Source organism: Calonectris borealis, chromosome 14 (genome assembly GCF_964195595.1).
Source record: "Calonectris borealis chromosome 14, bCalBor7.hap1.2, whole genome shotgun sequence".
In the NCBI taxonomy this organism is placed as follows: Eukaryota; Metazoa; Chordata; class Aves; order Procellariiformes; family Procellariidae; genus Calonectris; species Calonectris borealis.
Window position 1 is genome coordinate 4246178 of NC_134325.1, and position 18904 is coordinate 4265081.

General features: G+C 38.6%; 1 protein-coding gene across 1 annotated transcript in view; it reads left to right on the forward strand.

The window, feature by feature from the left end:
• KCNQ1 (potassium voltage-gated channel subfamily Q member 1) overlaps positions 1–18904 on the forward strand; it is a 356039-nt gene that overhangs the window by 85038 nt on the left and 252097 nt on the right. Inside the window, exons 3-6 of the mRNA XM_075163025.1 lie at positions 6369–6495; positions 8251–8329; positions 9234–9330; positions 9957–10097. Of these exons, the coding sequence (XP_075019126.1) occupies positions 6369–6495; positions 8251–8329; positions 9234–9330; positions 9957–10097 (444 nt within the window). The remainder of the gene's footprint in view (positions 1–6368; positions 6496–8250; positions 8330–9233; positions 9331–9956; positions 10098–18904) is intronic.

The window sequence follows — 18904 nt, forward strand, 5'->3', positions numbered from 1 at the left end:
ATCCCCGTATAAGCTATGGGAGAGCTTATTTCCTTGTTTAAAGGAATTCATGGGAACTTTATCATCCTTGAAGCTAGAATCTGAAAGAAGCCAGATTTGAAAGAATCGTGGGAATAATGTGGTTGATCCCTCCAACGAGGATAACGTAATAGAGCTTGTGATATGGCAGAGATGGGTAGGAGTCGTATTCCCAGTAAAACGTTGGGCTGGGAGGAAATTCTTACAGTACAAGAAGTGTGTGCTTATGAGGCTTAAAGTCATCCCCCTCATCAATGCCTCTTGTTTTCCTGTGCTTACCATCTCCCTTTCCTCTTCGGGCAGCCACCTCTCTGGCAGATGGAATAAGCTGTATGTCGATTTTCGGTCTTTAGTAGCCAATCAGAATAACATAGTGGTATGCTTTGCCTCCTTGCTCCTAAAACCTCTCTTTTTATTTTACCTCTCTTATGGAGTTCATTGAAAAAAGTCTAGACTCAGAGTAGAGGAATTCTTGTTCCTAGCAGGTTTCAGATGACCTCATCTTGTCCTCCCACATCAAATGGTTGCATGAACTTCTGTGATGCTCCATGACCAATTACAGCTTTGAGGTCTACAGGCAGAGCCTCAGGCAATATATTCTCTATACAGATGCTATCTCAGCCTCCAGAGGCAATTTCTTTATCTGTTAAATAGCTGTTGTTATGGTGTCATGATCCATTCTGTGTCAGGGTTTTGTTGTGTTTTTTTTTTTTTCCCAAGCTATTAATCTGTCTAATTGCTTAAAAACATCTCCTTCAGCTAAGTTTAGGGACTCTGTCCTTCCTTTTGGAGTTGCTACTGCACTTTATCTCACACTGTGGATGTTGGATGCTTCCCAACATTGGATTGTAGCTCTTCCAATCCAGTGGGGGTGGAGTAGTAAAGGAAGGCCTTTTCAAGATGCATTTATTAGTCAAATAAACCAGCTATTCGTTTTGCTAATATACTTGCGTGTATTTGTTCTCATAGATCTGACTCTCCAGTCACACAGCTGAAGAAGTCTGGATCCTCCTTCAATTCAGTCACAGTCCTTTTCATAAGTAACTTTTCCCTGTTGTCTTCTGATGGAAGGGACTTTCTTGTTCTTTTGCCTAATAGCATCCCAAAGTTTGTCAAGGTGATAGTTAAAGTGTCCTTACCCATAGCAGATCCAGTTCTTCGGTGTAAGTCAAACCTCATACATGGGCTTTTCATCACAGCTGTTCTTTGAGCCCTTCTCTGTGTGGACTGCTTATGAAACTATGATTAATCCATGGGAACTGTGGAGATATGGGCTGTAATGACAGATAGCATGGGTATGTTTGTCGGGGGACTGTGTTTTTATGGATCCTGCCTAAGTTCCTTCATCAGGTGATGAGAGCTGTACTTTAGCCAGGTGATTAAGTTATGACATATCTGTCTCGGGCCGAGGATAATTTTTATGTTTTGATGGCTCTTTCATTATATTTGAAGAAATTCCCAAAGCTGTTCATATAGTACCTGATCAACTCAAAGGAACTTCTGTTTCCATGTCAAAACTGTGAAAGTGAGTAGTGAAATGCACTGAAAAAAATCTATCGTGAGACTTCTGAAATGGATCCCACATGCTGACCCCACTCCTGCACCAATGCACCAGTGAGGACTCAAGCTCCTTTACTGGTCTTCATGAGAAATATTTCATTCCCTGGCATCAGCTAAATGGCTACCTGAAGATCTATTGTAGTTTCACCAAGCACTGTACCACAGTAGAAATGCCCAAGGCTTGTTATACCGGTCTTGTCTACCTGTTCCTTTTAGTTGAAAGTGTTGTGAATTTACATGTGAGAAGTTGCTCACAGCTGGAGAGTTACCGACACTGATAGAGTTCTTCAAGAAAAGTGATCTGCCTGTTTGTCTTCTCTACCTTTTCATCCAGAGTTAATCTGGTACTTGGCTGTGTTGAGATTATGTGGTGGAGAGGGCATGAAGATGGCATTAAGCGTATGCCTGGGCTGAGCAGGAAGGATGACAGAAGTGAGGGTATCATGTACAAATCAATAATTAAAAGGAAGAAAAGTCTCTCTTCTTAAGCAAGTGGGCTCCCGTATGCCCACTGTATGAAGGTACACAACTGTCACATCTCAGAGGGCTCTTTTTGCCGTGTCAGTGTAAGTTTTTTATCTCAGTGTTGTATTTCTGTTTTCACCTTGTAGAAAGGAGATCATAATTAAGTGACATAGGGTTGAGCGGATCCTAGCACAGTGCAGTTCTTGTGCATCTGCAATTTTAACCAAGAAAACTCTTCCACTGAGCTTTAAGCCCCACTCCCACTAGTGTTTTGCAGGCAGTTATTTTCTCTGTATTTTAGTTTTTCCCTTGTGCTGAATGTTGCTTCATTTCTTATTTCACTCATTCTTTACATCCTCTCTGTCTGATCAGCATTTTTTCCTTCCATTTTCCTATATCAGCTTCTCGAAGCCATATTTTGGTCTAGCTGATTCCTTGTGAGAAACACAAACTTTTATACAGTGCACTTAATAGGTAGGTGTTAAGCGGGCAATTAGGCAAAAGTATCGAAGAAACAGTGGACCAAATTAATCTATAGTGCAACTCAGATTTGCTGAAATTCTCAGGTGTGAGGCATTGCTGCTCTCTGCCAGGGTAACTCTTATTAAATGGAATTAGCCCTAATTACCACCAGCATAAATGAACTAAGGACAGGTTGGCATCCTTTTAGTTAATGTAAAGTTTCATGTTAAGCCGTTAGTCGAGAAAATACAGGCAATATTTTAGTAGCTCAGGAAGGCATAATTTTCTAATGTTTTTTTTCCTTGTTGTCTGCAAGTTTCTGGTCACTAATACAAGTGTGTACCAACAGAAATTCATCAGCCTCCCCACCCCCAGGAGACTACTTATTAGACTTACGCAATGCAAGATATTAAAAACACTTTTGTCTGTCACACAGCCACGGGCAGGGGAGGGGGAATTTGCCAGTTGCTAATGGATACCTGGAGTTTTTGTGTATGACCATGAAGAACAGCTTGTGCACTTTCACCCCTGATGTTCCCTGAATAACTTGGGTCTCATTTAGGTCAATAAGCCTTTATCAAAACGTCAGGAGTGAAAAATGTGTCTTGGTGTAAGCCGACTGGTCGTTCCCTCCAGTCACCGGAGTCTATAGGACAATCAATGTTCTCTAAGCTTGTCTGCGTGTCACGCAAAGAGCTGGATGACAGTAACCATTGACTGCGTGTCTGTCGCATTGTCTTTGGGACAGCCCCCATTTGCATACTTGCCGGTGTGCCTGTTATCCAATGAACCATGGAGGGCCTTTAAAAAACATACGCGCACAACTCTGATGCAAATTTCCTACGCAGAGAATACACGCTTCTTTAAAGCACAATCCAGGCTTTCACTTTCTACCTTCTTGCTATAAAACTGAAACCGTGATCCTGACAAGGCCACGGTGCCTGGTCAGAGTGCTGTTTGTGGTTTCATTGTGCTAAAACGTTAACTTTTCTCTGGGTTTTTCTTTGCCTACCAAGATAATTTTTTTGTTGTTCTTTTGCTTCTGGTTATTGCTTTTGGGGATGTCTGAATACTATTATCTGTGCTATCACATATGATGTGAGGCCATACATCCCTTCCTCAAAGTAGTTATTCTAAATGAAGGACAGTTTTTGCTCCCTGTATGGTTGCTATTGTCTTTTGTTAAGGGAGTTTCCTCTGTGGTAGTGATTAAAGGAGACGTACTAGCCTTCTGCATACAGAAGAGTACTTGGATTTTAGAGTTTATTGACCATGTCTGTGAAACAAATACAATCACCTGATCAGAAAAGACAGCCTCTGGCACTTTATTTTGCCGTGACAATTCAACAGCACCTCGTGTAAAGCAGGGCTCATAATTTTGCCATTCACCGTGGGTTTGTAAATGACATTAGGTGAAATTGGACAAAGGGAGAGTTTCATTGCGTTTGAAGCTTCTGTCATGAGACACAGGATTTCCTTAAAGCATCTGCTGCAGATGCTGTTTCTTTAAATTTATTATGTTCATTATGACTTTATTTTATTGAAAAATATTTAATAATAGTCCAATTTAAAAAAAATTGTGAAGGGTTCTGGTGGATCCTTTCAGAACAAAGCTGTAGCAGAGATTCTTGGCTGGTCGAAGGGTCTGAGTTTCATGTTTATTACAACCAATGATCTGGACAGTTTCATTATATCTTGAAAATCTAACTGGGATACAAGTGACTATAAACAATTGTGATAGCTGTTCTGCTGCATCTGACGTCTTGCACAGGTTATGAGATTGTCAAAACTAAGGGAAAGAGTCCTGGCTAATGTTCTCCTAGCTTTTCTGGAAATGTCATGGAGTCAAACTTCAACACTGTAGTGCCCCAAGATGAACAGTTTGTTATGCCATCAGGACACTGGCATTTTAGAGCCACAAGAAGATTATAGCGAAGTCAACTGATACATAACATTTTTTCCCCTCTTTTTGCTGTACACAGACCTACTATTTCACCCAGTATTCAGGGCAATGCCCCATTGTACTGGTTTTGGCTGGGATAGAGTTAATTTTCTTCATAGTAGCTAGTATGGGACTGTTTTGGATTTGTGCCGAAAACTGTATTGATAACACAGGGATGTTTTAGTTCCTGCTGAGCAGGGCTTACACAGAGTCAAGGCCTTTTCTGCTCCTCACCCCACCCCACCAGCGAGCAGGCTGGGGGGGGCACAAGAAGCTGGGAGGGGACACGGCTGGGACAGCTGACCCCAACTGACCCAGGGGATATTCCATACCATAGGACGTCATGCTCAGCATATAGAGCTGGGGAAGAAGAAGGAAGGGGGGGACGTTCGGAGTGATAGCGTGTGTCTTCCCAAGTTACCGTTACACGTGATGGAGCCCTGCTTTCCTGGAGATGGCTGAACACCTGCCTGCCGATGGGAAGTGGTGAATGAATTCCTTGTTGCTTTGCTTGCGTGCGCGGCTTTTGCTTTACCTATTGAACTGTCTTTATCTCACTTTTACCCTTCCGATTCTCTCCCCCATCCCACTGGGGGGAAGTGAGCGAGCGGCTGTGTGGGGCTTAGTAACTGGCTGGGGTTAATCCACGACACCATACATTTTTGAAGCTAATAATATGACTCCCATTCATCTTGACTGGACTAGGGTTGTATCCTGGTTATTTCAGTTAATTTAGAAAATAATCATGGGTAATCTTGAGTCCCGTTTGCCAATCTGTTACAAAAACCAGCAGTGAACCCTGCAGAAATGTGAGGAGACTGGATAAAATGTTCAGCAGCATGTTGTCTTCTCTGCAGTTGCTCTTTATATTAAATCATTCTATGAAATAAGCAACTCATTCTCTTAATCTGCATTATCCTATGTAACTGTGATACCTTATGATTGGTTTCTCTGCTTTACTCTTTCAGTATGCCATGTGTTGTGTGTTTTCAATTACAAGCCACTGTTACCATTCCAATTAGTAGATTTGGCTGTTGGCTCTGACAGAGAATGTGACTAGTTATTAATCGAGTTGGCCAATAAGGAAGTATTGCAACTCCCAGATATACTCCAGGAAACTATGCCGAGTATGCCGTGCTCACTCAGCCTGTAGAAAAGCAAGGTTTATTTGCACATTGACTAAGTTCCAAATACAACAGAATTGTACCTCTGTCTAATCAACAAGAATGTCAGATGTCTTTGACATCTATCACTTTGTAGGCATTTCCAAAGTCATACCTTAGCGTAGGCCTGTGGTTAACAGGTAGCTTGATACCAGCAGTGCTTCCGGACCAGACCTCTGATTCTGCTGAAGTCTCTAATTGTTGACAAGAGGATGGGAAAGGTGTGCTTGAGATCTCACTATGTTTTCAGTGCACCTGGAGACTGACGTATTGGTAATGGGTACTAGAAATCTTTCTTCAGTCCATGTGAGATTGAAGGAAGACTGCAAAAGTATAAATAAGTGGGAGGTTAAGCTGATACGGTAAATGGAATGTGAAGCACACCTCTTCCCGAAATGAAATACGCTAGCAAAATACTCATCTTCTGAATACAGATTCTGCTTGTTTTCTTTGGCTCAGTCAGGAAACCTTTTGTTTAAATTAGACTAAGTGAATTGCACAGAATGGTTTTCAGTTTTAGTATGTGTAGACAAGCCAAACTGCATGCAATTAAAGTATTTAAACTTGCTCTTAATCTTTTTCTTTACTCTTACAGGTTTTTCTATGTTACTTTAGATCATTTTGGTATAGTCGGCGTTTTTTTCACCTTCCAAATTTTACATTTTATTTTAGCGTTTCCTAATACATTCTGAAAAAAGATGGAAGTAGAGAAAAGATACAGTAGAGAATTAACCTAGTTCCCTGTCTGTTTCTTTTAGGAAATTGTATTAGTGGTATTCTTTGGAACAGAATATGTGGTTCGGTTATGGTCAGCAGGATGCCGCAGTAAATATGTTGGAATATGGGGAAGGCTTCGTTTTGCTAGGAAGCCCATTTCAATCATTGGTGAGTACGCGCAGCTTGCTAAGTTGACGTAAACAATGAGTAAAACTTGTCCTTGAAAGTTTTGAGAAGTGGAATTTCTGCAGTAGTTGAGGCCAAGTTAGAGCAAGAGCTCTTGTCATTAGCGTTAACGTAGATCTGAATTTCCTTTCAGGAATCCGTGGCACTGTCATTTGAGAACAAATGTAGCTTGGTTTGTTTTTCCAGAAGAGCAGTGTGTTTTCTTTTCACAAGTGATCTGAAGCTTTGCCAGAAATAAGTCTTGGCCATAGTCCTGTCTCCTGTGACCTCAGAATCCCAGACACCGTACAATAGCTACAACTAGATTTTTTTAAAAAATACTGAATGGCCTTTTTTTTCTCAGCAGCCATTTGAATAATTTATTATGAGTTTATTTTGCACTCTAACTGAGCTATGTACTGATGGTAGAGCATGGTAGATGCTCTGTAGTTACCTTGTGTATCTGTTGGATTAAAATACGGTTTTCAGTGATGCATTTGGAACTGGGCACCTGACTTCCCTTGATATTCACTGCAGCTGGCTTCCTAATGCGACTTCAGTGTTTTAGAAATTACATCCTTATATTTCATATATGTCACAAACCATTATTTTTTTTTTAGAATGCTTGTCACGCATTTAACAATTTCACTGAAAGAAACATAATAATCCAAAATCAATCTTTATTTTGTTAGCTAATATTGAGAGAACTATGTAAAGACCTTTGCCTTGAAGCACTTAAAATATAAATGGTTTAAACAAACTAGATTTTGGAAGAGGAGTATTGTTATAGAAGCATAGTAATTCTTGTTCTGTGACATAGTTTTTTCCGCTAGTCAGAAACATTATTTGTTGCTGAGTAGAGGATATAGTTTTTCATAAACCATCTATAATTTTGCTGTATATCAATTACAAAATTTTGTACCTGGGTATTTTTACAATCATAAAATAGTTTAGTTTAGCTTCTCTGTGCATATATATAAAAATAACGATTGTTTCTCAGGTGTGACTGCCACTATGAAATGGCTTTGACTGCATCTTTGCACTCTGTCCACAATCCATTTCTCTTGAGACCTAGAACACTAGGGGTTCTGAAACATCATCCAATTTATTTCAGCTTGGAAAGCAAAACAAAGTTCCACTTCCCCAGATATGTATCAAGAACTATTTCATTCTCCAAAATATAGAGTTCCTTTCCGAAATTAATGAGGTCTGAGGCACAGAGATTTAAAGTACAGTCCTAGGGTAATGACTGACTTAAACTAAATTAGACTTATACACTAATTCCAATTTTTCTCTCCCTTTTGGACCTGGACAGATCAAATAATAGTAAGGCAATTGTCTTATATATGAAATAAACCCCAAAACCTCTGTTAATGAATAAAATACTGTCTAAAACAGCAGAGAAAATAAGATACACAGAAGAGATAATAGGCAGAAACTGCTGAAATTCCTCATGGGTTATAGCTGTTAAGGATTCCAGGCTGCTGAGGCTGCTTTACAGTAAAGCATATCACTCTCGTCATTCATCTAGAATGTGGCCATCTTGGACCCATCCCAGTAAAACCTTTCTATCATATCACACAATTATATTTTCTTTATATGTTACAATAGAAATCTCTTGATATATAAACAAAAATCTTAATTTGGGGTGACTGTTCAAATTGTTAAAGTAACATTGGCATTGGTTCTAGTAACAGTCTTGCAGAAGTATTGCAAGATACTGCTAACTCATTTTTTCGATTGACTTTTATTTTCCAGATTTAATTGTAGTCGTTGCATCCATGATAGTTCTTTGTGTGGGCTCTAAAGGTCAAGTCTTTGCCACCTCAGCTATCAGGTAATTATATGCAATAAAAGAAAATAGTGCTGTCTGAGTAAGGTGGGTTTTTTTTCTTTTTTTTACCTCCTGTTTCAGTTCTTGCAGGAGGAAACAAGTCACTGCTGAGAGTCACGTAACAGAGCAGATTATCAATCATGTATGGGTGTGAATCAGTGATCCTGTTAAGTGTAGGGGAAACAAAATTCCCCGCCCCCTTTCCCCAACTAGGTGGGTTCTACCCAAATCCTGTTTTAGTTTCTTGGCTCAGTTTTGTAGCAACTCTTTCATGCTTGATGTCGCTGACGTCTTCAAGCTGCTTTTTCATAAAATGCCTGGGGTTAGTGTTTGTGAATTCCTGATGGACTGAATCCACCTTGTGCTCAGGAAGGTCACACCACTTGGTTCTCTTGAATGAGAGGGTGCATGGCAGTGTACTGCGCGCTAGCTGCAGCGATGCTCTAGGATTGCAGTGACTCTCATAAAAAGAATATTTTAAAATATTATTGGGCTGTGTAGTTCAAATTGCCTATGAAATTCCTCAAAGGTGAGGAATTCAGATCTTTAGTTAGCTATGTTCTGTATGTTGTTTCCCATCCCAGCGAGCAACTCAAATATGAGTTGATGGATGATTTCTAGAGCATTCACAGTTTGTGTCCGAAATTCCTGAATCCTTGAGTTATCCTTACTAGCCATGTGTACAAAGGTCTTTCCTTCTCTTGTGCAATCTCCCCATGCTGTCTTCGTAACAAACAAGATGAAAGATGGGTGGATGGAGTGAAAAGAGACAGGCTGCGAAGTCTAACATAAAATACTATGTCTCTCAATTTAAACGGTCCTTTGGAAGAGACAGACTTGCCCTCTCTGCCTCTATTTCTTCTCTTGTATCTTTAGTCTTTTCATTCATTTAAAAATCGTGTTCCAGGGGCATCCGTTTTCTGCAGATTTTACGAATGCTGCATGTTGACCGTCAGGGTGGTACATGGAGGCTGCTGGGATCAGTAGTGTTCATACACAGACAAGTAAGTTTGAGTACTCTGAGGAATGGCATAATAAGTCATGCAAAAGTCCTTATATTCAGAACAGCATGTATGCAGACATGCTGATGATGTCAAATATATTTAGTGTGGAGGCAGGCAGTCATTTATTTTAACAAAGTATGGTTCTGCCTTGTTCAAGGGACGAAAAGTTCCTAAAAGATTAAAAATATTCACCTCCACTTTGGAAAACTTTTGACTTGTAGTTGGACTTAACCACAGAAGATGAGACTTCTGAGAAGTAGTCTGAATATTTCTAAAACTATGTATCTAAATTCCAAAATTATTTTGAATGTGGCACTGTCTGAAAAAATTACCCAACTGCTTTTTGGTGACCAAAAGGTTAATGAGTCACGCTTGCAAGTGAGGAGGTTGTTTTGACTCTATGTTGGAAATGTGCATGCTGGGCCAAGTCATCGGCTACGGTGTAAATTCTTTGACCATTGAGCTCCGTGGATTTTTGTTAATTTGCGCAGCCAACAGTCGGTGTCAATGTTTATTCATTGCTGAAATTATTCCTCTGTTCCAAGTATCTTTTAAAAAACATCAGTGGTAGGTAATTTAAGTGTTTCAATAATATCATAATGCTGTTGTTTTGATTCTCTTTGCAGGAACTGATAACTACACTCTACATTGGATTTCTGGGCCTGATTTTTTCCTCTTATTTTGTGTACCTGGCTGAAAAAGATGCTGTAAATGATTCTGGAGAAACAGAGTTTGGCAGCTATGCAGATGCCCTGTGGTGGGGAGTAGTAAGTATAGCAATTTCACATGTACTAGAAGTAGTTAACACCTTCAAACACCTGTGGAGTAAAGTTCAAGCAAGCATGGAGTAAGAACAGCCCTTCGTAATGGCCTCTTATTGCTTCAATACACTTTCTGGTTTTGTAATTCTATGAAACTAAGAAAATACTATAGATGATCGGTAGTTTTATTTGGTGTTTATAGTCTTGTCTGATCCAAAGTGATCAAATTATGTGTACGATGTAGAAACGTCTATTCGTATTTCCTTATCCTGTCTTCCCTTCTGTTGTAGTGATTACTTCTTGCAAACTTTCTCATGGTAGGGCTCAACCTTCTAAGGTGGTAAGAGTCTTGCTAAATCAGGGCTAGTGTTTTGGGGTTTTTGTGTGTGTGTGTGTTTGGTGGGGTTTTTTGTTTTGTTTTATTTTTTTGTGGTTTGGTGGTTTTTTTTGTTTTTTAAACAGATATCTATGGTTTGCAATTCGGCCTGGGACAGTAATTCCCTGTTTATTCAGAATGGACTAACTCCAGAACAAGGAGCATCTGAGACACTTGAGAAATCCAGGCACAGGACTGTTTTAAAGTGATTATGTTGCTTTGGAACCCACTTAGTATCCTTATGTGGCATTCGTCATGCTATGTCGACACGCCATCTTGCTCAGAGATTTCTCAGGTTTCTCTAAGGTGCTGCCACACGTTGGTGTAGATGTATCTTTAGTTCTGCTAATAAAGTTCTGCTTTATTGCTGTTGCTAGTGACAGTTGTCTCTCTGTTTTCATTTATTATATGTACTTACTAGTTTGGGACCTCTATTCTGGGATTGTGTTTTAGTAAATGTTTCAATTTTGTTGCTTCTGCTAGTAACAATTCCCTCTTTCTTTTCTGGCATGATATGCAAATATTAGGTTGGCTGCTGTGTTCTGGGATTTCCTGTCTGTAATTGTTCCCTTTCCTTTTCCTATTACAGTTCAAAGAAAGGTACTTTTTGGAAGCTGTTTTTCCTTATCGTTAGCATTCAAGCAATGACTTGTTTTTATCTGCTTTAATTGTATGTAGCTTAATAAAACAAACTGTCATCCTTAAGTTTCACTACATTCATTGTGATCATAGTGATCATTAAGATCACTACAGATCTTTAAAATGCATAGGCATCACTAATGATTCCATACTTGCATTTTCAAAATGTGCTGATCTTCTAGAGTCTTCTCTTTGCTGTTTTAAATCAAAAGACATTGTTTCTTTTTTCATTAAAAATGAGACTACTAATAAGTCTTATGTACAAGAACAATAGGACTAACACCTCCATTTCACTAATAAAACATATATTTTTTAAGAAATACTTTTAATAAACCTCTGTGTGTGCGCTTATATAATTTTCTCTCTACAAACAGTACCACTTGCTATTTCAGGAAGGAAAGATCTATTGATAAGTAAGTCTATTGCAGGTCTCCTGGTGCTGAAATGCGTATGTAGCCTTTTTTGAATACAACAGGTTTTGTTTAGGTTGCCACTAAGATCTGCTGCAGAATTCTTTCCTCTTGCTGTCTGCCGTGGTTAAATACAGCCTCTCTTAGGATCAGAAAACTTGCTGCGCAGCACAAGGAAGTGGCTTTCTGGCAAGTAGCTTTTTCAATGCTTTCATGTCATCACGGTGTTTTTATTTTCCAATACAGCAGTCAGATGACTTGGTAACTAACAGTGGCAGATGTAGCTGCATTTAAAAACTCGTGCTGTCATTGGTGTTGGCATTAAAAATTGAGTATGTGACAGACCAGATTGGCTTACTGAAAATACAGCAAAACCTTCCATAGGAGCAAAACGATCTGTCAGGATATTGAAATATTCGTCTTTCAGGGAATTACTGTTCAGTCAATAGGCATGCCAGTTACTTTGTCTTTCTAATTACAATAAACTTATTTAATCAATAAGTTTAATTATGATAATATTCTTTCTCTGTTATAACTTCTATAATGTTGCAGCATGCCACTTGAAGTGTGAGACTACATTCAGTGAACCCATAAAGTAATTTCTTTAATATTAAAAATAGAATTTAGTGTCCTTGTTCTGCTCTAAATGCAGATGCTATACTTCTGCTAACTGGTAAAAGGATTTAGAAAACAAAACTGAAATGGATTCAGGTCCATCCATTTCTGGTGTTTTGATATTGTAATATTCTTCATGCTTTCTGTTAGGAAAAAGCCCTGTAAAATTAGGACAATAACTGGGAGTATCAGAATGCTTCCTAATGAAGGTGTCAAACTCATACAAAAACCTTCTCAAAGTGTTAGGTCTTGAAAATTTCGGTTATGTTTTAGCCAGAATTTTCAGAATCGCTTAAACACCACAAATTCTGGTCACTGAAAACCTGTCTCAGTCTGTTTTGAACTGGACACACAGAAGAGGATAATTCATAGCTCCTGTCTCAAACACCGTCATAGATACGTGATCTGTCTGCAACGCAGCTGATCTCACTTCTCTGAGAGTGCACTTAACTTACGTAGTAGAAAATACTTCTAAGAGAAAAGTACTTGATAATGTTTTCACACCCCCTTACTCACTCTACAACGTTGCACTTTCTTTGTTATCTCAGCGTATTCTACACTGCTAAACAAGTTCTTTGGGTAGCGGCAATAGAGTATGTAGCATAGCATAAAGTAAACCATATAAAAGGTTTGTGTTACCACAACTAAACTGCATCTGGAATCGGGTACTTTTATATTACTGTGCTTTGCTGACTATAGACATACCCATAGGGTGCATAACTTTTAATTAAATGTTCTTCATTGTCATTGTTGTTATTTATAAATCTATATTGCTTTTCCATTTCCATCTGTAAATTGGCCTCCTGGGCTTTATATGAATTTCCTTGAGAACTCTGGGCTGTAGCTATTCGCCATTCAAGTTTATGGGCTTCTTGAAGAAGCCTGAGGTTACCTTGTGGCATAGAGTAAAGATTTGTCTGTATTATTGCTGGCTTCGAATGCAGCGCATGTTGTATAAATACTTCTGCCAATGGCTGCATATCTGTATGTCTTTCAAAAGACAAGTTTAATATTTGCAAGTAAAATACAAGTAACATGATGCATCTTTCAGCTCCCCAGTGCAAGTATTCAAAATTAGTCTGCTTAGGTTGTCCCTCATGTCCAGACTAACAGTCTTAAAAACATGGTATAGATTCTGGAGAATAAAAACAAGAATTTTTAAAAAACAAGCTAAAAAAATAAAAAATAAGATGCTAAATGTTCTCACCAAATCTGTCAAAGATGACCACCTTCAGGGAATGTTATCGGCTCACTCTGGGTTTTTTTGTGTAGTTATTTTTTATTTGTTTGTGGTGTGAGTGGGTTTTTTTGGGGGTCCCACCCCCTCCTTAAGCATTAAATTCAGTCATGCCTCAGGCAGACTGAGGGGAGCTCTCCTGTTGATATCCGCTGAATGATACAGAATTTCCAACCTTCGCATCTGAACAATCATCCTTCAGGACAACCATTATTGGATTGAGCTAACAGTCTCTTTGATCATGAACACTATTTGCCACAAGCAATTACTGAATATAGCCATGCATGGATATTACACTGTGCCCATTCCTTTGAATTGGATCAAGCAATTGTCTGCAAGTACCAGCTTTAGTTAAGAATTTCTTGTTCCTTTAATTCATCGGTATATGCTTTCTCGCCAAGGACCGAATTCAACAAAACATTGATAAGTTTGCTTACTTCTAAGCATACGTAAAACCATGTTCCTATTTAGCAAAGCCTATCAGTATGTGCTTAATGTAAATTGAAAATCAAAATTATGTGAAAGCTTTGCTGAAACGTTGCAGGAAATACCACTTGAAACTACACGTGCATAGAACTATTGCTAAATTAGAACAGATCTGATTTTATAAATAGTTGAACATAAATATTGAAAAATTGCTATGTAAAAGGGATATCTGTGTTATTCAGAACCCTTCCCCCCCCCCTTCTAAATTAAAAAAGCTGTTGAGGACTGTACACTGTCTTCAATGTTAGACAGAACACAACACTTCATTTTTTTTTCTTTTTGTGGTTTACAAGTCAAGAATACCAATTATAGGCATGTTATAGTCTTTTTTCTTTTTTGGGGGGGGATGAAGGGTTTGGGTTTTTTGGGGGGGAGTTGGTTATTTTAAGAATTTTTGGAGTGGGGGTCGGAAGATGTAAGGATTAGTATTTTTAAATGCTTTTTGCATGCAATCTTTGCATCTTGCAACTGCCTTCTCATCTCTGAGCTTTAACTCCATGAGCAGTTCCAACTACACTTTGTTCTCATTTAATGGAGATCTGTGGGGTAGATGTGGAGGAACCTTTTAAAATTCTTACTTGCAAAGTACAGATGTAGATATTCTTACATCTAGAGAACACTCCTGGGACTTATTTTCTTAATTCTCAAATCTTTAAACCTCTATCAAAAGATATCAAGGAGCTAGGGGAAAAAATATATCTAGAAGAATCCAGAAATTTTCAACAGTTGTTTTCCATTTGATGAAACAAAAGTAAAATGTTTCAAAATAGAAATAATTTTCTATTATTCAGGATCTAGAAAAAATAATTACAATTAAGGAATTTAGCTTTCGTTTATATTTCAATAATTAGCACAAATTGTGCTCCTGTAGAAATGGGTCTGTAGGGGCTGAAACTAGCTTTGCTCTGATTTTCCTCTGTCATGTGGCTAGAATTATCTTCATAGGGAGATGTTTTAAAACTTCCCTCCTAAGATATTTGGCAACCTTGTATATGCTTAAGCATTCTTTTTTTCCCTTGCTGTACCTAGATAATGCTGTTTCTTTTCAGTATAATTACTATATATTATGAGGTGTTACATGGTACTAATATTGAATGGAAAATAAATAGCTGCAGAATTTGCACGAACAGTTCAGAAATTGTAGTCAAACCATCTGCATATGTTGATAACTTTCCCCAGAACTTCCTTCAATATCACACTGAGATATAGAGGGTACTGCTTCAACTGGCTGCTTTTTCTGACTTTTTTTGTACCGAAGTGGTCGGTTGAGCAAGGTCTAGATAAGAGGAACTTCCCTACTATAGATAAAGACCTACATGTGCTCGAGTTCAACACTGGTGAGATCAAGGCCAATAGGCAGAGCTGCTGTTGACTTTGCCAGCAGTGTGACTGATGGTGGCCAGCAGACCTCCCACCATTTCCCATTCATCTGACCAGTAAGCAGAGAAGGGCTGGCATACTGCAGCCTCCCAAAGAAAGTGGGTATTGCTGTACTGTAAAATTTAAACAACTGACGATGGATTAATTATCAGACTAGGATACAAAGCTGCTGGATCTCCTATGAGTTTTATTGCTTGTGTCCATGTATACGTTTACTACTGAGTTCAGATCTAAAATTGTCTGTTCGTAATAATGATCAAATGAAAAAAATTATCAAATAACCATCTTCCTGGAAGGTTTTAACTCTTCTTGCTGGACTATGTTTTCCTAATTTAGTTACCTTTGTATTTTGGTAGGGGCGCTTGTGGGGGGTGGGAGGGGAAAGCTCGGATGAACCCTAACACTACTAATGACCAGTTCTCCCTATTTTTATGCAAGTTTATGTCCTGTATCTTGTCATCCTTGAGAACTACTGCCAGGATGATCCAGGGGATGAACATGAGGCTAAACACACTGAGAAAGGGATTCAGCGGCCTTTGCAGCGCGCTGTGTTGCAGGTGTGTGTACTGCAGGAGTGAGGCAACAGAAGAGGGAGGGGGATAAACTGAGACCATGAAACAGTGGAGCAGAAAAACAAGGCTGGAAACCTGTCTTTCAGAAATGAAGACAGGAGCCTACAAGAATGTCTGGTACCATCAAAAGCATGAGGTTCTGGAATAACGTCCCAACAGGAGCAGGGAGGGGGAAAGCCAATTCATTTTCAGATGGAGTTGCATTTTCAAGAGATAGCGAATAAAATAACATGATGTGGCTGACCTGAACTAGCCAGAAGCTAGGAATAGCAACCAGAAAATCCCTTCAACCCTTGTATTCTTACTGACTTGGTTAAAGCTGTTGTAGTCCCTTTTTTCATTGCACAGAACAGATTTTGCAAATTTAGGTGAGCTCAATGCTCCACCTTAATTTTCATCAGTTGTTTTTTTTTAAGACTCTTCTAGTTTTATCTCTGAGATCTCACAAGTGGAGATGTTTAGTTTGGGCCACCATTTGATTAGGAGGTTTAGTGTGGCCAGTAATTTGGTTGGAACTAATGGATGGCTGAAAATGACACCTTGAGGAGGTATTAAACCAAGATCCAAGAGCAATGGCTAGACAGCACTGAGGATCTATTATTTGAGAGACATGACACTGAAGTGAATATATTCTGGTTTTGTGTTTGCAGTTGGGTGTGTAGCTTCATTACATTTCATATCCTAAGTTATTAGAAGTGTTTCAGTGTCCTTCAGATGTGGTTGTGTCTCAGTTATGTGCTTCAGCTGCATCAAGAATGATGGTGTGAGCCTGCAATGATAACTGTACGAAAACGACTTCAAAATTTTAAGAAGAAAAAGAATCCAAACATCCCCTTTAAATGTTTGTAATAGTAGTGACCAGGAAGTCCTTTCTTCAGCTTTGGATTACGATTTTAATTCCAATGTTTCAAAACATTTGTGTCCTGTAGAACATAGTCTCTTAACTTGTTCATCTGAAGGATGTAACCTGAATCTTCTCAGAGTGCTGCACTGTCCATAGAGGTGATTGGGAGCAGAAAGTGCAGTTTCTGTTGTGTGAATTGGTTCTTGTTGCTATATGCACAAGGAACAAAATATGGTCATTTGGAAAAGAATTCAAAATATCGAAAGATCACTAGGGGTTTTTTTAGCTTTTATACAGATTTTGTACTTCACAGTAAAATAAAAGCATGAGTGCCTAATCTGTTTGCACTTGTGCTGCATGGATTTCAGCAACTGGGAAAGATTCTACTTTATATTCAACTTGCATGAATGCAGTTGACTGAATAAGATGCCAAGTAGTAGAAAGGCTTCTAATGTGTTCATTACACTTAAGCGTACAGGACAGCATTCAAACCGTTTTGCAATTTACTACGCTTCAATTGCAAAGAAGTCAGGGAGCCGGTTGATGTTTCTGGTATATCACTGGATCTTGTTCTTATATTACTTGATTTAATCAAGATGGATATTGTGAGTGGGTCAGAAAATTCTGAGTGGTATTTGGTATGCAAAACAATACCTAGTGCAATTGATTTTGAAGTTGCAGTGCTGCAAATGTAGAAATAAAGTAGTTAAGGTGTTTCTATAAGGTGACTTTCCCTTATTTGCTTTAACGCTTGGCTTCTTTAATCTTTTAGCTTGTGTTTGCTCCCTCAGTCCTGTGATGTCTGCCTTTTTAATACCTCTGAATCATGCGTTCCTGTATTTTGTACCTGTTTAACTATCCAAATTTTGCAAGGCACACAGCAAGGATTTCATCAACAGAGCATTGTTACTGACCTGATTAGTTTGCTGTGCTCACTTTACCCTAATAGCCTCGCATAAAATCCCTTCCTATTCAATGCTGACAAATATTACTATTTCTTCTTGCTGTGTGGATTTTTGCTTCATATTTCCTCCTTTAGATTATTGATGCGTATTTAATAGGAACAAGACTAGTCTTAATACCAAAGCCTATGGTGATGTACATCAGATCAAAGTTCTGAAATAGTCAATGGACGAATATGATTTTGTTCCTAATTAAAGCAATTAGTTTTACATGCTGCTTTTCAATGAAAATTTAATGTGTGAGCTCTTGTATCAATTTAATTTCATTATGCCAACATATTTACTAGGCTAGAGTAGAAGTTGAGTCAGTATTTCCATTATAACATCCTATTTTACAACTGTAAAATTAGTATTGTACTCTTTAGGGGGTTATAATCTGCCTGTAAAAATTCATTTAGGGCAGAAACTTGGCATCTAAGGTTTCACCAGCATATATCTTGGGGGAAAAAAGAAAATGTAATTTTGGAATACAATGCATTTGTAGATAGATTAGAGTTATGAGGGCAGAGAAAAATGTTAAACACACACTTTGATTTGCAACCCAATTTCCAAAATGTTTTTTTAAAAAGCTCCTAAACAAACAGCACAGAAAATACTTTTCTTGTGTCACTGGTGCTTCATACAGACCAATTCAGAAGGGATGGGCGGGGTGGTGGTGGGAAAGGGGAGAAAAGTACTTCTTAGTTGTGAATGAATTTTATTCAGTTATACTTCCGTCAGCTCAAAAGCACCCATTTCTTTTCACATTTCTAGTTAATGTATATATTTCAACATGATGTTAAGATTGTAACACGGAATAGTTGATAAAACTTTTCAATGACAAGAATTTGTAAATCTTTTCAAAAACTGAGGCATAAACCGTTATCTTCTCTCACTTTTATGTAAGAAGGTATTGGAGGCCATCACTTTTCTCATAATTATATTTCCTTTTTTATACCATATTTTTTTGAAAAGGAAATTGCGATTAGAGTTTAGGATTTTTTTTTTTTAAACTGACCCTCTTATGTAGGTAAGGAGATAATGTCATCCCTTCAGTTCCACAGCAGGCCCTGAATTAAGGTGGTATTTCAACAACAATTTCAGGAATACAGGCAAAGGTACTGTTGTGGTTTAACCCCAGCCGGCAACTAAGCCCCACACAGCCACTCGCTCATCCCCTACCGGTGGGATGGGGGAGAGAATCGGAAGGGTAAAAGTGAGATAAAGACAGTTTAATAGGTAAAGCAAAAGCCGCACATGCAAGCAAAGCAACAAGGAATTCATTCACCACTTCCCACCGGCAGGCAGGTGTT